General features: G+C 45.8%; 1 protein-coding gene across 1 annotated transcript in view; it reads right to left on the minus strand.

Annotated features, from left to right (window-relative positions):
- The window catches only part of ANKRD66 (ankyrin repeat domain 66), a 54197-nt gene extending 34525 nt beyond the window's left edge, over positions 1–19672 (minus strand). Inside the window, exon 1 of the mRNA XM_029596057.1 lies at positions 18949–19672. Coding sequence (XP_029451917.1) covers positions 18949–19204 — 256 coding nt within the window. The 5' untranslated portion in view covers positions 19205–19672. The remainder of the gene's footprint in view (positions 1–18948) is intronic.
- Positions 19673–20871: the final 1199 nt, after the last annotated feature.

Consider the following 20871-nt stretch of genomic DNA (forward strand, 5'->3'; position numbering starts at 1 on the left):
CCATTGGCATTGGATTTGGAGTTGGTCTGCATCCTTGCAGGGAAAGTGTGGTGGAGACATTCAAATACCTAGAGTTTAGTGATGGTGTACAATAAATGAACATTTTGAATGAAGGGGAAATTCTGGAATTGAAGGACGAGATGTGAGGCTCCAAGATGGTAGATTCAGGAATATTATCAGAAAATATTGTTTCAAGGATAGGATATGGCATTCATGAAACACTTCAGGAGCAAGAGGCTAAAACAGCAACTGACCTCAAGAGGACACGAGATAAACATGGAAGATTATTAGTGCTAAGAAAATGGAGATATAGTAGAAGTCAGGTTGGTACCCAGCAAGCTAAAACTCTCCAGATGCTGGCCAGGTTGGTGCAACACTTTCTAGTGGCAGGGCACCTCCTGAGAGCAGAAAGTTGAACCCGAGCAGCAGGCCCACAGAAACTAACTCAAATTTGTGGCCATTCCTTCAGGTTTTGGGCCAAGAATTGAGCTGAAAAGAGAAGATAGTGACAACTTTAGGGCGAATATGCTTTGGATGGGAATAAGTAGAATGAAAGGGCATCAAATGCCTATGGGCTGCTCGGTGTTTTAGTGCCTATTTCAAACTGTTCAGTTTTTTTCTGCGTTGTGCATCAGTACAGCGTTCCAGGGTCGATAACATCATACATTACCTGGATGACTTCTTATTTGTTGGCCCAAGCGAGTCCAACTGCTGTTCAGACTTCCTCTGCAATTTTCAGGCTATGGCAACTGACTTCAGACTCCCTCTGGCACAGAAGAAGATTGAAGGCCCCTCCACCTGTATCCATTTCTCGAGCATCGAGCTCGACTCAGAGGAGATGACATCCAGATTACCGAAGGACAAAGTGGTGAAGTTGTGGGATAACTTGAACGAAGTGGCAAGTGCGAAGAAGCATGACTCTCCAGATTGGCAACACATCGTGGACAGCCTGAATTTCACATGTAGAGTGATACCCACAGGAAGGATATTCCTCAGAAGACTGGCCACGGCAACTGCGAGCGCACACGGGCATTATCACTTCATTAGGATTTCGCGACCCATGCACAATGACATCACCATTTGGATATCCTTCCTGGCCGATTTCAATGGGGTTTCTCTGTGGCAGGACCCTGCACTTTTAATGTTGCAGCAAAAGGGGGAGGTGGTTACCTGGACTAGTAGGGGCATTTCGACATGGTGCAGGCGGGCATCATGGTCCAGGTCAGCAGTGGGTTGGTGTCTTGGGTGGCGCAGGACAGGCTGTTCCTTAAACCGAAGGTCAGGGGCTCCCTTGCTTGGTGATGAGGCAGGGGTTTAATACTGCCATGCTTGGTTATGACGGCAGGCCGCAGAGATGGTGGTGTCTGCCATAGTGGTATATGTAAATTGCTAATAAAGCTGCAGCCTTTTTTAGCCAATATCTGTGTTTGTTGTTATTCCATTGTATTAGAGAATGTATGCATGTATAGCTACGGGCCAATCGGAGGTGATGGGGAGTGGGAGAGATGTAAACGGGATGACACTACAGTTGCAGCTGCTAAAATTGCAGTTCATTACAAACGCTAGCTTTGATCCTTTCATTTTTGTTGTGTTTTTGACATTTTTGGTCAAGAGGTACTTGTCTTGTACAGTAAACACTGCAAATATTACATTAGACCCTAAAACACCAACATACCATGTTTCATATTGTTTCAATAGCTTTTGAAATAGAACAAGTCAGGCTACCTAAAAATACCTGCAAAATAAAAAAAATACCTGTACCTAAAAATATTGTACAAAAGCTTTTAAAACTACATAGGTCCCTTCTTCAGATGTCAGATCAGAGACATTAATATCTAAAGACAAGTTTCATATTGTTTCAATAGCTTTTGAAAAATTATATAGATCGAATTACATTGATCCAATAAAAGCTATCAGAGGCTCTCAAGAATACAGTTACCCCAAGAGACAAATCTGCCATATATAAACAACACTAACTCCCAAGACTCAAACAAAAACCACCCTACCAAGGAAAGTACAGCACTGCAAATATTACATCAATAACATATTTTAAAACAGAAGTCATATGAAATAACATCCAACAATTAAAACTAATAGGGATTTAAAAAATATCCTTTGCTCACCATAGCTGGGAATTTTGATTTCAGTCACCCTGAGATTGTCCTGGATTAGATGGCAGGGAGAGGGTACAAGAATGTTATCCTTTTTCTCCTCCTCATACACATACTCTTAACATATGTGTTTATTCTCTTTCACACACACACACACACATAGGCACTCTTTCATATTCAGTGGTTCTCTTTTCTTCACACGCTCACATATATATATACAAAGGCATGATCTCACACTCAATTGCGCTTTCTCCCTCTTACACACCCACACACAGGCACTCACACTCGGTGGCTGTCTTTCCCCCACACATACACAGGCACTCTCTCACATGCAGTGGCTCTCTCTCCTTCACACATATATAACCACTCTCTCTCAGCTTGCTCTCCCTCATACAGGCACTTTCAAACAGATAGCCACTTTCTCACACAAAAAGGCACTCTTACACTAAGTGGTTCTCACACACACACAGGGACTCACATAAAAAAAGACATTCAGTCTCACACAAAAAGGGCACTCTCTCCCTCACATACATTCACACTCACACTCAGTGGCTCTCCATACACATGCACACTCACAGGCTCCCTCTCCTTCATATACATGCACACAAACTCAGTAGGTCTCTCTTCTTCATATACACACAGGGACTCTCTCACACTCAGTGGCTCTCTCTTCCTCACACACACATAAGCACTCTTATCACTCTTTCTCCCTCACACACATATACAACTGCTCTCACATACACAAGAACTCTTTCACACAAAAATGGCACTCTCTCACAAACACTCACACTCAGTGACATTCTCTCCATCACACACATGCACACTCAGTGGTTCTCTCTCAGAAACACACACAAGCACACTCTCTCACATACACAAACACACACAAGCACTCTCTCATACTCAGTGGCTCTTTCTCCCACACATATATATACACACACACACACACACACACACACACTTACACACTCTCTTACATGCAGTGGCTCTCTCTCCCTCACACACATATACTCAGAGCAACTCTCACACACTCAGTGACTCTCACACACTCAGGCACTTTCTCACACAAAAAGGCTCTCTTTCTTTCATACACATGCACACTCACACTCAGTGGCTCTCTCTCCCTCATACACATGCACACTCACAGGCCCTTGCTCCCTATTGGCTCAAATAGGTGTATACACTCTCAGTGGCTCTTTTCCCCTCATGCACACTCACACTATGATGCTCTCTCCTTCACACACACAGACACTCTCACACTCAGTGGCTCTCACACATACATAGGCACACTTTCACACTTAGTGGCTCATACACACACAGACACAGGCACTCTCTCACATTCAGTGGCCTGCTCGCTCTTACATACATTCACTCACTCACTCACATAGGCTCAGGGCCTTCCAGTATCTTCTCCGCCTCTTTGTCAAGCTACAGGGTCAAGGGTCCTCCCTTTGGCTGCCGTAGTATTGTTGTGATCTGCTATGCTGATGGGAGGAGCAAGCAGATGGGAGTAGCAATCTGATAGGATCTACTCCTCCAGAGGGGAGGAGTTAGCAATCTGTTATGGATCTGCTAGGGAGTTGGCAATCTGTTATGATATAGACTGCTGAGTTGGCAATCTGTACCAGCGGAGTGCTAGAGAGGGTGCTCAGCTGGACAGGAATGTAAATAGGTAAATCCTTGGGCCGATGGCAAATGACAGCACCCCCAGGAGGATATCCTGAGAGGGACCACCGGCTAGGCTTGAGTATGGAGACAGACACAGATAGTTCTTTTATTAGACAGGTAGTAGAACCACCAGAGGTGGCAGTAGTGAGCTGATATGCCTGGCAGGGCTGAAGTCCCTCAGATACGGGAACTGCGATCCCAAGGTTGCTAAGCTGTAAAGAGACTATAGATAGTGAATAGACAGGGTAGGCTGTTATACATAGCCAGTACTTAGATAACTCACATAAGGTCTTGAGAAAGCTCAGTAGCTGGAAAGGGTTAGGCCCACGAGGAGCGAGTACCTGGTTCCAGGGAAAGCGCTGAGAGAGCGGTGATAACTCACAATAGTCTGTATCTGTAATAGCTTCTAGACAGTAGAATATCTTCAGAGTGTTTAGGATCATGGGCTCTCGAGGAGCGAGTACCGGTTCCTATCTGCAATCTGAAATAGAGAAAAGAGAGCGAGGCCCCCGAGGAGCAGGTACCTCTGGTAAGTCCGAGGAGGCAGAGTAGGTTGGATGAATTTGTATTCTTGTCCGAGTCCGATTCGTAGTCCTTGCTAACTCAATCTGTTAGCGAAAGTAAAGACCTTTTATGTTGGAAGAGGATGATGTCAATACAGGGGGACGCCCCTGAGGTTCGCGCCCTTGCTGGTACATACTTCGGAGTGCGCGCCCTACGTCATCAGGAACATGGCGGATCCGCAGCGTCGAGCCGGCCCGGGGATGCCGGGCAGAAGCGGCATGGAGACGCTGCGGCAGCAAGCCATCCATCAGGCCCGGAGGAAGTCGCCACATAGGTAGAGAGGGTTGAGCGAGGGTGAAAAGCAGACACAAATGCAACAAGTATGGGCTCCACACTGGCCTTCCAGGACTCATCTTCAACCACCAATGGGATGGGATCTGCTGGCAGCCACGGGGTTTCCCCTCCTGTCCTGAGGCCTGCTGGATCACATGGTTTTTTGTGGCATGGAATGCAGCAGGAGTCGCATTGATGCAACATTATCTGTTGCCATGGGGCTGATCTCACCATAAGAGCTGAAAGATCAGGCCTGCAGCAGCAGGAGATGATATTCACTTAAACACGACTCCTGCTGCCAGCTGTGGGTCAGTGAAGTAGATCGTATGGTTGAGAGCAGTATCGGCTTGGGTAGGGGTTTGATTTATCCCTGCCCAACTCGAAAAAATAAACATTAAAAGAAAAATACAAAGAAAACAAAACCCAAATACATAAAGGAAATTGGTTAGGGCCAAGGAATCACTGAATCCCTTGAAGGCCATGACCGCACACCACTGCAAGTTGTTAAATCACAAGCCGATTGTAATAAATTATAGGAGGACTTTTGCAAGACTGAGAATGGGCATCGATGTCATCTACTTGGATTTTAGCAAAGCTTTTGATACGGTCCTGCACAGGAGGCTAGTGAATAAAATGAGAAGATTGGGAGTGAGTGCCGAGGTGGTGGCCTGGATTGGAAACTGGTTGACAGACAGAAGACAATGTGTGATGGTAAATGGAACTTACTCTGAAGAGAGAGCGGTAATAAGCGGAGTGCCGCAAGCGTCGGTGTTGGGACCGGTCCTGTTCAATATCTTCGTGAGTGACATCGTGGATGGGATAGAAGGCAAGGTTTGTCTATTTGCAGATGATACTAAGATCTGCAACAGAGTGGACATGCCGGAAGGAGTGGAGAGAATGAGATGGGATTTAAGGAAGCTGGAAGACTGGTCGAAGATGAGGCAGCTGAAATTCAATGCCAAGAAATGCAGAGTCATGCACATGGGGTGTGGAAATCCAAAAGAAATGTATTTGATGGGGGGTGAAGGGCTAATGTGCACGGAGCAGGAGAGAGACCTTGGGGTGACAGTGTCTAACGATCTGAAGTCGGCGAAACAATGTGACAAGGCGATAGCTAAAGCCAGAAGAATGCTGGGCTGCATAGAGAGAGGAATATCGAGTAAGAAAAGGGAAGTGATTATCCCCTTGTACAGGTCCTTGGTGAGGCCTCACTTGGAGTACTATGCTCAGTTCTGGAGACCGTATCACCAAAGGGACAGAGACAAGATGTAGACGATCCAGAGAAGGGCGACCAAAAAGGTGGATGGTCTTCATCGAATGCCTTATGAGGAGAGATTAAGAATCTAAATATGTATACCCTGGAGGAATGGAGGAGCAGGGGTGATATGATACAGATCTTCAGATACTTGAAAGGTTTTAATGATCCAAAGGTAACAAACCTTTTCGGTTGCAAAAAATCAGCAGAAGCAGGGGTCACGATTTAAAACTCCAGGGAAGAAGACTCCGAACCAATGTCAGGAAGTATTTCTTCATGGAGAGGGTGGTGGATGCCTGGAATTCCCTTCCGGAGGAAGTGGTGAAGACTAAAACTGTGAAGGATTTCAAAGGGGCGTGGGATAAACACTGTGGATCCATAAAGTCTTGAGGATGTAAAGAAGAGAAGAGGCATGGGGGTGGCTTGCGGGAATGACGGTTACTACCTGGTGATTAATACCCTTATTCAATAAACATACACAGGGTTAATGCGACTCCAACATTGCTCTATGCTTCAACGGCAAGAGGAAATGTGGGACAAAGGATTTGCATTCACAAATAAGTGTGAGATTAGCTTGCTTGTTGTGGCGGTTACTACCCCAAACCAATTAAGCCTGATACTTCACTTTGAATACATATATAGCACAGCTCACTGCTTCAATGTCAGGGGAGAATGAAGATAAGAGGATTTACATTCAGACAACTACCAACAATGGACTGAATTGCATAGTCTGGGTAAACAAATAAGCATGGGATTAGCTTGCTTGTTGCGGCGGTTACTACCCCGAACCAATTAAGCCTGATACTTTACTTTGAAAACATATATAGAGCAGATCACTGCTTCAACGGCAGGGGGAATGAAGAAAAGAGGATTTATATTAAGACAACCAACAAGGACTAAATTGCACAGACTAGGTAAACAAATAAGCGTGGGAGTAGCTTACTTATTGCGGAGGTTACTACCCCTAACCAATTAGGCTTGATACTTCACTTTTATGCACCTCCAGCACTGCTCTCTACATCAATAGCAAGGGTGGAAGGAAATTAGAACCAAAAAATTACCGATAAGGGCCCTGACCTCAGCTGCCCCCGAGGTTCCCGCCATGACGTAGATAAAGACGTGGGTGGCATGTGTGCGCGCACCCTAGGAGGCCCTCAGAAGAAACATGGCAAACACCGTCGCCATTGCCGTTCTGGGGACGCTGGAGAGAGTGGCATGAAGATGCGGCAGCAGCCATCTTCCCAAGGCTTGAGGAGAGAGAAGGGAGAAAGGTGAGGCACAGAGGTCGAAGCCGTCTGAGACCGACAGACGCAACACATTGCTAATAGAAATGTCAGTACTAAGTGACTTCTGTACTATGTAAGGAGAGACAGAAGATGTTCAAGTACCAAGGGATGCAATCAGAGATCAAAAAAATGTGGCAGAAAGTTACAGAAATAGTTCCAATTATATTGGGTGCTACTGATCTAATTAAAAAGAACATTCAAGCACATCTTGATATGTTGCCTGCACATACTGATGTCTATATTCAGAACTTATCTGGCCAGGAAAGTTAACCAAATAAAGATATCCGACTAAAACTTAGATTCATCATTTTGCTATAGAGAAAACAGCACCCATGATAAAATAAGGAGCATGGTTAGGATAATTTGCGACCTGCCGCATGGTATAGCTAAGTAATGCATTGCGGCGTTGCTCGCTATATTGCGTCATTGCGTCTAGCATAAAATACTGCATGCTACGTTATTTTTTCTGTTTATACTGACTTCCTGCACCTGCCTCTTTGAGGGTCTGTCAGGCGCTGGAGAGAAAGGAGAGGAAGTTTGTTGCTTAGATGGCGTGCAAAGGAGTTTTTGCTGATTACCTGAGTGAGTTGATCTGTTTTCTGTTGTCATCTGTTTCCCTTTACCTAGGTCTTTTGTCTTCCTTGTTGGAGAGAAAGTTTTTGTTAGTCCAGTTTGTCCATCTGTCTTTTGCTGTGGAGGAGGAGTGGTGGTGGTGGTGGTGGAGGGGAGGAGGCATGGAGGTGGTGTGTGGAGGAGAGGATGGAGCGTGAGAGCCATGGGGAGGAAGGAGAGGTGAGGCATGAGGATAGGAGAGGAGAAGGGAAGGGAAGAGAGGATGCAGGAGGACTAGGGCAGGAGTGTTAGGAGAAGGAGAAGGAGGAGTAGGTGTAGGGACAGGGACAGAAAAGTCAAGGAGGGAAGGGATAGGAGGAGGGGGGAGAAGGAAGGGGATAAGCAGGTGAGCACAGAGGAAGGAACACGCCAGGCTAGGCAAAGAAAGAGAGGGCAGAGGGGAAGGGAGTCGGCAGGGCAGGGGCAGGAGGGAGGGAAGAGGGGACCGGGATGGAGAGTGAGAAAAGGGAGGGCATGTCTCCGTAAGGGGAAGTGGCACCTCCTTCTAGCAGCCAGGCAGCATCACGGCCTCATCTCAGGGCCATCAACTTTAGTGTGCAGGAGTGATTGGAGGGGTTCTGCAGAATTATGCCATGCTGTTTGGCAACTTGGCGGCCAAGGATCAGATCTGGTGCAACATAGCCCAGGCCATCACCAGGAGCAGCAGAGTACCAAGAAGTGGGGAGGAGGTCGCCTACCAGTACCGGGACATAAAGGCGCAGCTGAAAGGCAAGGTGACAGCCAGAAACAAGTACTTTCGGAGGACCGGAGGAGGAGCCTCTTGTCCAATCGTCCTGACCAACACAGAGGAGCAACTAGTGGATAGACTGGGACCGGATGTCAAAGGGCATGGCTGAGCAGCTGGACAGCATGCAAGCCACAGCTGGTAAGTTCACTTCACCTGTAAAAGGGCAGGCAGCAACGGGTGTACACATCATTTGGCATAAGATGCTCACCATGCTAAGAATCAAAGTGCGCCTCTGGTGCCAAATGAAAAAAGCATATTTGCTGGCATTGATACTTATGTCTTATGGTTTGTTTCCACAGTTCTCACCCATGAAGCTGCCAGTCACAGCCAGGAAGCCCCAGGGACCAGCAGCACACCACCCCTTCTGCAGATGCCTTTACTTATGGATGCCCAGACCCAGGTCAGTGAGGAAGAAGAGGAGCAGCAGCAGCTGGCACAGGCTGAGGCCCCATTGGCAAAGCTGCACCCCCTGAGTTCTAGCAGCCCATTCAATGTCTCCCTGACAGGCTTCATGGAGGATACAAGCCTTGAGTGGGAAGCTCTACATCCTGCTGAACCTCAAACCAGCACACCACAGCATCAGCCCAAACCACCATGCCCTTGACAAGAGGAGCACACAAGCCCACTTATACCAAATTTGGAAGCTGAAATCCCAGCACCGGCATCAGCACTGCCGCCACCACCAGCACCAGCACCATCAACATTCCCGCCACAAGAGGAGTCCATGCATGAGCAGCTGGACCACTGCAAAGGAGCCATGGGGAACATCTCAGACAGATACAGGCAGAGCTAGTGTGCCTCAAGAGGAGTGTCAACAGGCAAAACTTGATCCAGCAACAACAAACAGCAGTGCAAACCCAGAATGTCTTGATGCTCACCACAGCTATGAAAAGCATGACAAATGTGCTCATGCAGATCCTGAAAAGAATGCCTGAGCAGCCATCTGGTTCGTTCCCAGCATCAGTTGAGTCCAACTCTGCAGCTGTCCCTGGGATGCCAGTCGCCCAAGGGGTAGACCCTCCCAAATCCATGCCATCCTCCCCCAAGTAGATATCATAAACTGCTCACTATCCCAAGGAATTTTCCCTGATGTACTGAAACTCGCCACCCTCAAACCCCTGCTCAAGAAACCAAACCTAGACCCTAAGGAACCCAATAATTTCCGCCCCATCTCCAATTTGCCGTTCATTGCTAAGATTATGGAAAAACTAGTCAATAACCAACTATCAGACTACCTGGAAGACCACAACATTCTTCACCCTATGCAATATGGATTCCGCAAATCTTTAAGCACAGAGACCCTCCTCATCTCCCTCACAGATCACCTCCTCATGGGGCTGGACACTGGACACTCCTTCCTTCTTGACATCTCGGCTGCATTTGACACAGTGAATCACTCCATCCTCCTCAAACTACTTACAGACATCGGGATAACAGGAACAGCATTCAAATGGTTCGACTCTTTCCTCAATAACAGAGGATACAAAGTAAAAATCAATAACAAAGAGTCTCCTCGCATCAACTCCACAAGAGGCTTACCTCAGGGCTCTTCCCTGTCACCCACACTCTTCAATATATACCTTCTCCCCCTCTGTCAGCTGCTTATGAAGCTAAAACTTAAACACTATCTCTACGCAGACGACGTTCAAATCCTGATCCCGATAACCGAATCCCTCTCAAAAACAACTTCTGGGACAACTGTCTTCAAGACATCAACCACCTCCTAACGAACCTAAACCTAGTTCTGAACACATCTAAGATGGAACTGCCCCTTATTTCTCCCAACCACAGTGATAACCTTCACCTGTCCCACACCAATACCCTGGTCAGCCAAGCAAGAGATCTCGGCGTTATAATTGATAACCAGCTAAATCTAAAGAGGTTCATCAACAACACAACCAAGGACTGCTTCTTCAAACTTCAGGTGCTAAAGAGACTCAAACCGCTTCTGTACTTCCAGGACTTCAGATCAGTACTCCAGGCCATCATTTTTTCCAAATTAGACTATTGCAATTCAATTCTACTAGGTCTTCCCACCTCTTCCACCAAACCGCTTCAAATGCTGCAAAACTCGGCCACCAGAATCTTATCAAATGCCAACAGAAGAGGCCACATCACACCTATCCTAAAAAATCTGCATTGGCTTCCTGTAAGCTTCAGAAACTTACACAAATGTCTCACCATCATTCACAAATCCATTTACAATCAAACCCCCATCGATATCCAATACCCACTCACTCTACACGTCTCTAAGACCCATCAGAGAAGCCTACAGGGGATCGCTTCACCCCCCCCCCCCCCCCCCAGCCAAATCCACACTCCATTCAGCCACCAAAGAGAGGGCCTTCTCGACAGCGGCGCCTACCATTTGGAATGCTATGCCCCCTGACCTCAGACAAGAACCTGTCTATTGACTTTCAGAAAAAAAGTGAAGACTTGGCTATTCCATCAAGCCTTCCCTTAATCTGGGAGCTCCCCAGCTACAGGCTCACTCCAAGGCCCTCTAGTCATCGCATCCCCTTTACCACTACTGTAAATATTGTTGTATTGATATAGTTTAGTTCAGAGTTCCTCTGCCATTGGCTCCTCTTATTCCCAGTTTGAGTACCCCTGTTTATTGTAACTTTCGCTTCTTCTTGGTTATGTTAATGTTATTTCCCTATGTTCCATGTAAACCAATATGATATGATCTGTATCATGAATGTCGGTATATAAAAGCACTAAATAAATAAATAAGCCATGACTTGGCAAGGGGTCATGAAGATCTATAAGACCTGGCCTCTAAGGGCGAAGAACAACACTTGTAGAACAAGTCTGGCCAGGCCTCTGTACAGAATTCCTATGCCGGCTAGATGGAAGAAGCCTACTGGGCCCGTCCTCACTACAGAGTTCCTGTGCCGGTTAGATAGAAGAAGCCTACTGGGCCCACCCTCACAACAGAGTTCCTGTGCTGACTAGATGGTAGAAACCATCTGGGCCCGACCTCACTACAGAGTTCCTGTGCCAGCTAGATGGAAGAAGCCTACTGGGCCCATCCTCACCACAGAGTTCCTGTGCTGACTAGATGGTAGAAACCATCTGGGCCCGTCCTCACTACAGAGTTCCTGTGCCAGCTAGATGGAAGAAGCCTACTGGGCCCATCCTCACTACAGAGTTCCTGTGCCAGCATGCTATCAGCCATTGCGGTCCAGCAGCCTAACTGTAAAGACCTTTTTCACTCAGCGCATAGTTAAACTCTGGAATTCATTGCCAGAGGATGTGGTTACAGCAGTTAGTATAGCTGGATTTAAAAAACATTTGGATAAGTTCCTAGAGGAAAAATCCATAAACTGCTATTAATTATTAATCAATAGTAGCTTGAGATTTATTTAATTTTGGGTACTTGCCAGGTACTTGTGATCTGGATTGGCCACTGTTAGAAACAGGATACTGGGCTTGATGGGCCCTTGGTCTGACCCAGTAAGGCAATTCTTATGTTCTTATGCTCTGCCCATATTCCATCCTGCCTGATGCGGCCTGCAGTCACAGTCTAGCTGCTGCCTCTTCTCATCATGTCTCATCTCCTGCTCTGGATGCTGCTGTGTCCTCTCATCTCAGCTCCTGTGGCTGCCTCCATGCTGCTGGTGTGTCCTCTCATTTCAGCTCCTGCTGCCTCCATGCTGCTGGTGGGTCCTCTCATCTTAGCTCCTGCTCCTGCTGCCTCCATGCTGATAGGTCTCCTCCTGGGCGCCCTCCCTCCATGCTGCTGGATCTTCACCTGGTCTTGTTGCCTCCATGCTACTGGGTATTCACCTCCTCCTGCTGCCTCCATGCTAAACTCTGCTGCCTTGGCCCTCATTCAACATGGACTGTCTGCGACCTTTTGATTAACAGCACGTATTACTACTGCTTTAACCTATAACATTAGAGGTGTACTGTAGCTATTGGGGTGTCACTTCCACTTTCTATGTTCTTACTTGGATTGATGATTGTACCAAAAGAATAAGATATTAAGCCTGTATATGTAATGATGCCTTTTCAAACAATATATGTACAGGTCTGCTCAGAATGTGCTGTTCATTAACTGTACAAGATTTTATAGTATTTGCTATCTTGTCTTTGCACATTGTGATTACCTAACACATTGACTTTATTTCAAACAGTGCACCACATGTCTTCACTAAGAAAGTGGTCACTGGTTTGAAAAAGACACTTCCTTGTTGGCTCCTTTCATTGTGTTTTTGTGTTAACAGTTCACTAGGTACACGATTTGCCCTCCATATGACCTTGCATGCTAGAATGCCCTTGCGCAGTCCAACTTGCCACTTATATAGCAGGCAAAAGCATATGGCGTAGCCCATAGAACTGAATGCTCAGTGTATGGAGCAAAGGAATACAGCAAGAGTTAAAGAAGAAGCTCAATATTGGGGACCTTCACTATTCCCTCTTGTTGCCATCTTCACATTGCATAATCATAGGTAACTCCTGCTTACATGGGCCTATATGTGATATGGCCAGTAGGTAGGTGCCACACACAGTATATTGTGTACATGCAGAGCTTGTGTGATGTGAAGGGGAAGTTTGAATCATCATCACACAAGACTTGATCTTCAGACCCCATATTTGTGTCATGACTGAAAGGCCATCTGTAACCAACCCTTTGTCACTTTCACAGTAAACCTAATACAACATGTACTTGCTGACTGTTGGAACAGCGTGTGAACTGCTGTGTGACAACTAGGGAGACGTGATGGATTAGCGTCTTCTCTACAATGTGTTCAGGCAAGAAGCACAGGGCCGCAGGCACCTGTCAAGCAACCCCCCCCACCCACACACACACACACACACACACACACATCCCTGCACCGGCTGTCTGAGTACATGCTGTTACAAAACCATCATGACGCAAACCATTCATCAGAATGTGGCCTACATTGATGGCATTAGGCTGTCCTTGCCACTCCACTTTCCATCCATCACAGCATGCGCACATTCAGTGACAACTTCTTTACACCCAATACCTCCCTCCCTAATGTTGCAAGCCTCTGTGCCTGCCTAAGTTCTGGGTAGCCTGCACCCCCCCTAATAACTTAAGTATTAGGCCCGCTGCAAGTACTAGGTGGAAATGCATCCTTGTGTGTGTGTGTGTGTGTGGGGGGGGGGTTTGGTATGCATGCCAGGCAATTGTCAACTAATACATACACGTAAGATTGCATTTTTGACATGTGATGCTGCCATTGCACACCTCTGTCTCTTTTTCAATGGTAGATATCAACTGTGAGTTTACTAGGGCAAATTTTAAAGTACAAGGCGTGAGGCCATTCCTACTGCGGCCAATACGCTCAACTGTCAGAGGCAGCCATTCTCAAAAGTGCAAACACTTAATCACTGCTGTTCAAAAGCACCACCTCGACTTACTGTGCATCCAACATTTCGTATTTGACAATAAGGCTGGTCGCATGAGGAGCGCAGAATTTGCACAGAATTCCCCCCCCTGCGCAGAATTGCCATTTTCTTAGCAGAATTTGGCAATTCTGCGCAGAAAATGGCAGAGGAGACCCTAGCATGCCACGAACGGAGCGCGTGAAGATAAAATTCCAGCACCCGGGACGCACTCCGCTCGCGGCAAAAATGAAGGCCCCAGCGTGTCATTCGCCATTCGTGGTGAAAATAAAGGCCCCTGGTGTCGCAGGACGTGCACCGTTCATGGTGAAAATGAAGGCCCCTGGTGCCGCGGGATGTGCGCCATTCATGGCGAAAATGAAGGCCCCCGTGTGCTGCAAATGGAGTGTTCTCCACTCACGGCGAAGATGAAGGTCCCGGTGAGAGTGAATGTGTGTGTGTGAGAGGAGAGGGGTGTAAGAAAGGGGAGGGGGTGTGAGAGAGCAGGGATCGGGGGTAAGAGAGGGGAGGGGAGGGTGAGAGAGGGAAGGGTGTGAAAGAGAGCAGGGGTGAGAGAGCAGGGGGGTGAGCAGGAGGGGGTGAGAGAGCATGGGAGGTGAGGGGGTAGGATGCTTGAGTGTGGGTGCAAGAGAGATGGAGCCTATATGAGGAGATTGTGAAGGAGTGTGTATGTGTGTGAGAGATTGTAAACTGGTGTGTATGAAAAAAGGATCGTGTGTATGTGAGGGTGCTAGACTGTGTGAAGGGATTGTGTAGGGCTGAGACAGAGACTGTGTGAAGGGGTACATGATAGAGAGAGACATAGGTACTCTGTGTGAGGATGTATATGTGAGAGAGAAAGGGAGCTTGTGTGGGTGTATATGCAAGAGAGAAGGACCCTGTATGAGGGGATGTGTGTGTGTGCAAGAGAGTGAGGGAGCCTGTATGAGGGTGTGTGTATGTGTACTAGAGAGAGGGTGCATGTGTGTGAGAGAGGGAGGGACAGAGGGAGCCTGTGTGAGGGGCATTACTGAGAATTGGGTCAAACTCTGGGAGTAGCGATAGAGTGGAAGGGGTTGAGCCTAGAGGTGGAGGGGAGAGATACTGGCATGCGGAGGAGTTGGGGCCTGAGAGGGCAAAGTGGCCAGGGGAGTAGGGAGAGTGAGTGGAAGGGACACTCTTACAGTGAATTTCTAGGGAAAATCTGCTCAAAATATTTAAAATTCTGCATCTCTAAGTAATAACTTTTTTCTGTATTAATTTAAAATGTAATTACTTAGGGCAGCTTTATGGAACTATGTAAACAAAGTGGCTTCTATACACAAAGTGGCTTCTATATACCAAGCTAAGTATTAGCATCAATAAGATATGGTAAACTGATAAAATAAAGAGCATATTACTGGTGGCATCACTATTGGAGAAGCTTTTGCAAAGTAAAAAATATATAACAATATATAACAAAAAGAATACACTAACATTGAGCAATGATTAAATATAAGGTGGAGTGTGAAAGTGAAATTATGCTATACGATGAAACCTATTATGATGGTCAATGAAGCCTAGTAGTTACACTTACTCTCCAGGTTCTTGGTGAAGGACACACCTTTTTTGGCACTTTGGTACTCTTTGTGATTTTGATTACTTAAAGACTGTCATGTAAGTTGTGTTATTTTAACCAATATAAAGTTTGCAGAATTGTAAGTTTTTGTGCTCATAATTTTTAATTTTTTTGCGCAGAATTCCCCCAGGAGTAATGAGTGTAGTCGATAGCTCCCAGAAAATTGGGAACGTTTACAAAGGCGTAAAAGCCTCTCTTCAAGTCCATCAGGTCCTGCCTGTGACGAGGAAATGCTGTGTAGCGATTAAGGCGGTCAGAGATTGCTGTGATGACCTAGTTCAGACAGCATGAAAAAGAAGTTTGGGACAGTCCCCCCCCCCCCCCCCCCAACCCCTACTGTCGTCTGGAAGGAACCGCTTGCCATGAAATGCAGGATGGCCAACAGTTTGGTGAGGCCTAGCCCAGCCTTTTGGTGACCGGATCCAGATCTCCTCGGATTTCTTCATTTAATTCCAGGATAGCCCGAGAGCTGAGCCAGTACCTGCAAACCACATGCCTTCAAGGATGTTCGTGGAGGAAAGATACGCTCCCTGTATCTCCTGCACCGTGGGTGCCTGCAAGCCAGTGGCTGGCCTGAGCTCCCACCATGCGGTGTAGGTACTTCCCTAGGAGGGCTGGAACTGACCTTGCCTGTTCTTGAGGTTGTTGTTATTCCAGTTGTTGTTGTCTACAGTGAGCCTGCCGATGCAACCAGTATACTGCAACAATTATACTGGCCAGAAACATTATGGCTTTAGGAAGGTAGAACAGGTTAAAATAGGTGTTTTTATTGGACCAGGAAGGCCTGGTAGGTGTGTCCGTTTGATTTCCTCTTTTTATTGAGCACGGTAATTGCTACGATAATAACATGATCCACAATATCGTCAGCGATAACATTTTTTCACTGTATCGCAAAAAAAAAAAAAAGGTGTAGTTATTTCCGGCATTAAATCCCGTGATAATGTGCATTACTCTATCGCATGCCGCAGTAATCGACCATCGTTTCCATTTATTCCGCCCAAACTCCTCCCACTTGAATACAAATGTAGAATTTGCATACACATTTTGCAATGCGGTATTTATTGCGTGCATTATGGCATTATCGTACATTACAGCGTTATCGCACGCAATAAGGCCCTAACGCGAAATGATAAATGACCCTATAAGTTAGCTGGGATATTTTGCAGTGCATCCGAACTGAGGACTATCCCTAGATAATTTTAAGTTAGCCATATAAGTTAATACAGATAGAAATTGTAACCTGAGGAAGAGAGTATTAGTTCTCAAAAGATACTCAAAAAACGTATTTGTTATGCTCCACGGCCGCAGACGGCTGCAACTGCTGCTGCTCACCTCTTTGTTTGCTGCCTTGGCTCCGTTGGGGGAACTCACGGCTTCTGCCAGCTACCATCGGCCTCCACCCTTCTTTCTCAGGCCTACTCAAGCGGCATGGACACCACCGACCGCCATCTTACCCACAGGGTTCCCTAGGTGCACCCGACCTGCTTTATCCACGTCATGGTGGGAACCTCGGGGGCATCCCCATCAGATGACATCACTCAACCCGGATACTTAAGCTCACCAGCCCAGACAGACAGCGACTTCGCAACAAGTTCACTTGCTACAACTTGTTCTCTCTATTCAACTCTGTTCTGGTTCCTGCTTCCGTGTTGGAGACTATCGGGTACCCGCTCCTCGGGGGCCCTATCTCGACTCTTGGCTATCCGCTCCTCGGAGGGCCTTCACACGGATTTCTACCTGCCTTGCTGCCCGAGGCTCCTCTGGACCTGCTAATGCCTTCAGGTGCTGTGAATACTTCACTGCGGATTCCTGTGTGCTATCTACGTGGGAACTCTCTCCGGTGTACCCTGCTCTGCGGACCATTGCCGTGACATCAGAAGAGGAATCCTTGCCGGTGTACCCCGCTCTGTGGACCACTACCGTGCCCTTCCACCAAGGGACCCTCTTGTATGCCATCTCCACGAACCCAGTGTATTTTAGTGACTGTACAACTACCGACACCCCCGCTCCTCGGGTGGTGCCGCAGCTATTGCCTACTCCAGTTCCCGAGCTGAATCTGATGTCAGCACCTGCGCTGCTGCTCCGTGGCCCGCCTCCAGGGGTCACCCTCTCTCTCACTCTATCCGCTGCTGTATCCCATCCCGCAGCCGAGACTCCGCCTCCTGATGGTGAGGCTCAGTGGGGCTCCTCCCCTGGGCGGTTTCACCTCTCGCCTCGGTCAAAGGATCTACATACTGAGACTGCAGGCCGCATCAGGCAGGATGGAATATGGGCAGAGCATAAGATTCTGACCAACACCAGCAGATGTGAGCACATCACCCCTATACTAAAGAGCCTACACTGGCTCCCCATTAAGTTCAGAATCCTTTACAAAGTGCTTACTATTATACACAAATCCATCCACTCACAAACACCACTCGAATTAAACCGCCCTCTCCAAGTCCATACAGCGTCCAGACCCATCAGACAAATACATCTAGGCACCCTCTACGTACCCCCAGCCAAATCTTCAATGAAGAAACGTGCCTTCTCCATAGCCGGTCCCACACACTGGAACAATCTACCATCAGACCTCCGCCTAGAACCATGCCTGCGGACTTTCAAGAAAAAATTGAAAACCTGGCTCTTTACGGAAGCCTTCACGTAAAACCACATGCCAACCTTAAAGGCCCACACTTAACCAGTGTTTAGGAGAACCAGCCCAATCCAGTTTAACCTGTTTTTTCTACTGTTTCCTTTCCAGCATATTTATTATTATAATTACTCTTTGCTCTTGGCTTTATGTTCAATGTCTATCGATCTCTGAATATTGACTATTGTTCTATATACTATATTTATTATCATAATTAATCACTGTTCTATGCTTGTGTTCAATTTTTTGTTCTCTGATTAGCGATTATTGTTATATGTACACCATATTTATGGTAATTCTGGTTATATGTAAACCGAAGCGATGTGTACCAGTACATGATCTTCGGTATATAAAAAGTCTTAAATAAATAAATAAATAAATAAATAAATAAATACTTACAAATCCTAACAGTATTGTAAGTCCCATAAAAAGGTATCACCTGATATATTTTTTTAATGTAATCTTTACTTCTGTGCATTCAAGTGCACTAATGTGGCAACTACACTTAGAGGTAGAGACGAAAATAACAGAGTATGGGTAGGCTCTACCTCCTGTGGGCTCCAAATATCTTTTTCTCAGATCAAATAAGTTTTTGAGTGTTCCAAAACACACTGAATATCAGCCAAATATCCCCCTGCATCTTTTCAACAGTATTTGGGAAAATGTGATATTTGGCCATTATACGGTAAGTGGATGCCCAGACCCCCATGAGGTAAATCTACCCAAAATGCTTTCTCCACTTATGTTAAGTTCTTCACAGTGTAATTAAATCGGTGGTATAACTGATTATGCTTAACAAGATGGACAATATAGACAGACTTACCTATTGCTGCTACCCAATGCAAAGCTGTCTTATCGCTCCAGTCAGCATCTTTGTAATTTGGGTCATATATCCCTTTCTTTAGTAACTCTTCCAGTTTATCATAATCTCCCAAGGCAGCAATTTCATGGAGTTCCGTCATGTCTGGGAGTGTGTCAATTGCTCGCAAAAGATATATATACCAAAAAATATTGTTCTGCATGTATGTACTGAAGATGGAAATGTTAAGGAAATATAGTTTTCGAAAGAGAATATACATGGGAGAGAATGCTCACCGTGCTACGGTATTCAGCATCAGAGCTTAGCAAATTATTCACTGAGGGTGCATCAACTAACATTATTCAGTTTAGAGAGAGAGGAAAAAAATAACCAGCAGCAGAAAGCGCTGGCAACAGCTGATTTGATGTCAGCAGCATTCTCCCTGTATTCTCTGCTTCCTTCGCTTTAGGGAATGCTGAAGGGGGAAAAAACAAGCCTTTCATGTGAGCAAAACTCAAAGTCATCTGCTGCCTCACTTGATAAGAGAGAATGGCAGGAAATGAAATTGGCTGGAAGAGAAAGCAGCAGGCTAACCCAGGCAGGAAACACACATGCTGCATGCAGGCTGTAGAAAGAGGCATACTCTCCTATCAAACTACTCCTTTGTCTACTGGTCTGTTGTCACCTGCTGCCATGGCAATTAGCTCCGCCCCCTCTTTCTGCTGCAGGCATTCAGCAGGGACTTCCAAGAACTGAACACCATCCTGGTCTTCTTCCCTCTATCAGAACCAACCTGCCACGAAAATCCAGAATAATGGCATGCAGCGACAGAAGCTTAGAATGTAAATACAATTTTGTTGTTTGGTTGTAGATGTAGAGGGTCTAAGGAAGAGGCCAACTGCCTGAAAAAAATATTTCTGTGGTAGAACAAACATATGTTACTTTGGTTTTCCATAAAACAGAAATCATAAGAAGGAAACATGATCATACACAGAAGAAAAATAAATAGATTAAATAGGGTGGCCCATGGAAAAGTAGCCTGCCTCTAATGCACTGATATTGGAGGCGGGCTACTTTTCCATGGGGCACCCTGTGTGTATGTGTATATATATATATATATATATATATATATATATACATACATACATACATAAATTCAAAAAAATATAAAACAACATAAAACTCTTAAGACCTATATAACTCAAAAAGTGTACATCATCCCACATTTACGGCTTAGAAATATTTTCAGTACAAAGATATTTGTTGAAATTAGAGAATAAAATATTAAAATCTTAGATTTTCTTTTTGAAGTATATCGCAGGCTCTGCAGCTCCTGGAAACTCAAAGAAACCCCCTTTACTTGGACGTTTAGACCATCTGGAGCTCAGAATTGTATTATACATCATCAACTATGGACCTTAGAGGATAATTTTCAAACAACTCCAACTGGCCCCCATATATGCACATATATGGCTACGCAATCTATTACTGTATTTTATAAGTTTCATGTGTCTGGTCAGCACAGATTATAAAATACACGTATGTCTACGCCCCAACATCTGTGTTTGTTTCCTTGCATGCAAATACCAGCAATGCATTGAAAGTGCATACTTTTCTTTCCTTTTATAAACATACGTGCATATATTTTACGTGTGAAAAAAAATGTCTTGCATAAAACAATTTATACACAGAGATAAGTATATTTTAAAACATGCCCAGCTTCATAAAATACGATGGGAAAAGAACAGCATCAAGACACATAGAAAATGCCTTGTTATAATCTAGCCCATGCCACCCACCCACAACAGCAAAGGAAGATACAAAACATTACAAGGTCCGCATATGTGAAAACATTACAAAACACTGTTTCTTATCTATGCAATCTTCTTTTCAGTATCATCGAATGACAGCTATCCTGCACTAGCCCTTCAGTTAGTAAAACATACC

This window comes from Rhinatrema bivittatum, chromosome 3, assembly GCF_901001135.1.
Source record: "Rhinatrema bivittatum chromosome 3, aRhiBiv1.1, whole genome shotgun sequence".
In the NCBI taxonomy this organism is placed as follows: domain Eukaryota; kingdom Metazoa; phylum Chordata; class Amphibia; order Gymnophiona; family Rhinatrematidae; genus Rhinatrema; species Rhinatrema bivittatum.